General features: G+C 49.6%; 1 protein-coding gene across 2 annotated transcripts in view; it reads left to right on the forward strand.

Moving 5' to 3' along the window:
- Positions 1–2686, forward strand: part of MCL1 (MCL1 apoptosis regulator, BCL2 family member) — a 3091-nt gene extending 405 nt beyond the window's left edge. Inside the window, exons 1-3 of one of the 2 annotated variants that reach the window (XM_004389574.2) lie at positions 1–380; positions 659–906; positions 1835–2686. The exon at positions 1–380 is cut by the window's left edge and continues 390 nt beyond it. In XM_004389574.2, the coding sequence (XP_004389631.2) occupies positions 1–380; positions 659–906; positions 1835–1951 (745 nt within the window). In that variant the 3' untranslated portion in view covers positions 1952–2686. The remainder of the gene's footprint in view (positions 381–658; positions 907–1834) is intronic. The other variant, XM_023724536.1, reaches the window with a different exon arrangement.
- The last annotated feature ends 88 nt before the right edge of the window (positions 2687–2774 follow it).

Here is a 2774-nt window from a genome sequence, read left to right on the forward strand (position 1 = left end):
GTCGCCGCCGGAGGAGATGGCCGCGCTGGCCGCCGACGCCATGTCGCCCGAGGAGGAGCTGGACGGCTACGAGCCGGAGCCGCTCGGGAAGCGGCCGTCCGTCCTGGCCCTGCCCGGGCTGCTCGGGGAGGTCGGCAGCGGCGCCGGGACCAGCGGGTCGCTGCCGTCGACGCCGCCCTCGGCGGAGGAGGAGGAGGAGGAGGACGACGAGTTGTACCGGCAGTCGCTGGAGATTATCTCTCGGTACCTGCGGGAGCAGGCGAGCGGCGCCAAGGACGCGAAGCCGATGGGCGCGTCCGGGCCGGCCGGCAGGAAGGCGCTGGAGACGCTGCGGCGGGTGGCGGACGGGCTGCAGCGCAACCACGAGACGGCCTTCCAAGGTAGGGCGGCGCGGCGGCGCGGGGCGGGTGGGGCGAGTGTCGTCCTGAGGCCGAGGTAGTCGGTCTGAGTCACTGGTCCCGCCCATCTTTATTCCTTGGGAAATGGCAGCCCTCTCCAAAGCCCGGAAAGCGGGGAGGGCGGATTCCCAAGCGGGGTCGGGCTGAGCTCGGCCGCGCGCGCGTTCGCCGTTTCCCCCGCGCTGGCTGGGCAGGAGTCGGGCCGGGTGTGCACAAAGGAGCCCAGAGCGTGAGAGCCTGCGTGCGCTTCTTCGTCTCAGGCATGCTTCGGAAACTGGACATGAAGAACGAAGACGATGTCAAATCGATATCTCGAGTGATGGTCCATGTTTTCAGTGACGGAGTGACAAACTGGGGCAGAATTGTGACTCTGATATCTTTTGGTGCCTTTGTGGCCAAACACTTGAAGAGCGTAAACCAAGAAAGCTGCATCGAACCATTAGCAGAAAGTATCACAGATGTTCTCGTAAGGACGAAACGGGACTGGTTAGTCAAACAAAGAGGCTGGGTAAGTTTGCCTTAGGGGGTTAGGGGGTGACGGGCTTGGAGTGGAAATGGAATGGAGAATTTTATAGATAAGGTGAGATAGATAGGTTTTTGTTTTTTTTTTTTTAAATAACGCACAACTCAGATTTTCAGTCACTTGGGAGATTGTCGGTTTTCAGCTCTCCAAGGTGCTTGATGTTGGTTTAGATAGTGGTATGAAGAAACGAGAGTCCAATAGAGATGATAGATAAAATACTTCCTTGAGCAGCCCCTCCCTGATGATAACTGATTGATAGGGTGGGACCCAGGAACCTGCGTTTCAAACGTACACCCAGGTGATTCTGGTGCAGGAGGTACTTAACTACATTGGGAAACACTCCGTCTATGCAGTGACTATATTAGATGGTGGCAATTTGAGGCTAAGGACTTGCTTGCAACTTTTATTGAGTTGAGGACTCTCAAAGATCCTTTGTTTAGGTTATTCTCTTACGACCAAGAGTCTGCTGCCCTGGCGGCACAGTGGTTAAAGCACTTGGCAGCTAACTGTGGTTTGAAACCACCAGCCAATCCACAAGCGAGAAAGATGCGGCAGTCTGCTTTCCTAAAGATTACAGCCTTGGACACCCTGCTGGGGCAGTTCTGCTCTGTCTTGTAGGGTGGCTGTGAGTCAGAATCGACTGACAATGGCAGTGAGTTTGATTTGGTTTGGAATACGACCAGGATTCTACTGTAAAGTCAAGTTTAACTATAGGCGGCCCACTTATGGAGTGTTGTCATGAACTGAAGAACTAGGGAAATGTCTCTCTTTCCAGCCCAAGAATGAATAACTGATTAATTGTTGTGTTTGGGGGCAACTTAGCTATTTTAATTCATTTTTTTTTTCTATAAATACCATTTTTAAGCCAGTGGAAACCCATGCTTGAAAAATGTGTGTGTGTTTTGTTTTCTAGGATGGGTTTGTGGAGTTCTTCCACGTAGAGGACCTAGAAAGTGGCATCAGAAATGTGCTGCTGGCTTTTGCTGGTGTTGCCGGAGTAGGAGCTGGTTTGGCGTATTTAATAAAGTAGCCTCGTAAGTGCAATAATTGACTCTCAACCAACTCCAGCCACCAACACCACACACTTCTGTGAAATCAAATGTATTTATGAAGACGGACACCAAGCTGCCCAGGCTGTTAACCTCTAAGAGCCCTACTCTAGCAGCCTAGCCAGAAAAGCAAGTGGCAAGAGGATTATGGCTAACAGGAATAAATACGTGGGAAAGCAGTCCTGCTTCCTTGAAGAGTCACTGAAAGGAGCAAAGTCCACTTTCAACAACAGGCAAACTTCGGGAGGCCTCGGAGGACGACTTTTAAGTTTAGTGAAAATGGTAGGGTGAAAAGGCTCGATTTCCTTGTCTAGAGAAGTGACCAGTAGCCAGGCTAGTCATAGAATTCATTAACTAGGCCCAGGGAGTTCATTAACTTGCCTCTAGTGTTGGAAATCATTAACAATGCTAGTGACCTGTGTAAAATGGATTTAAGCTACAAGGAGTTAAGAACGATGACTAGAAGCCCCAGAACTGTACAACAGTGTGAAGGGAAGCTTTTTCCTCTTTAATTAGTTTTCCCAGGTATACTTCTTGATGAATACAGAGCCCAAGTGTTTGGGACTTTTTTACCTGTTCCACTTTGGCTTGGGTTGAGTTTATTAGCCTAGTTATGGCCAAGAATACTTGACTTTAGGCTCACTAATTGCAGTTAACAAAAATTGAATGTCCTCAATTTTTTAAGGAAAAAAAAAAAAAGACCTGTAAATGTATTTGTCTGTAAAAATTGTATATATTTTTACAGAAAATCTATTTCTTCGAAACAGGGAGAGGAGTATTGAATTTACATTAGAGGTCCCCCCC

Source organism: Trichechus manatus, unplaced genomic scaffold (genome assembly GCF_000243295.1).
Source record: "Trichechus manatus latirostris isolate Lorelei unplaced genomic scaffold, TriManLat1.0 scaffold00250, whole genome shotgun sequence".
In the NCBI taxonomy this organism is placed as follows: domain Eukaryota; kingdom Metazoa; phylum Chordata; class Mammalia; order Sirenia; family Trichechidae; genus Trichechus; species Trichechus manatus.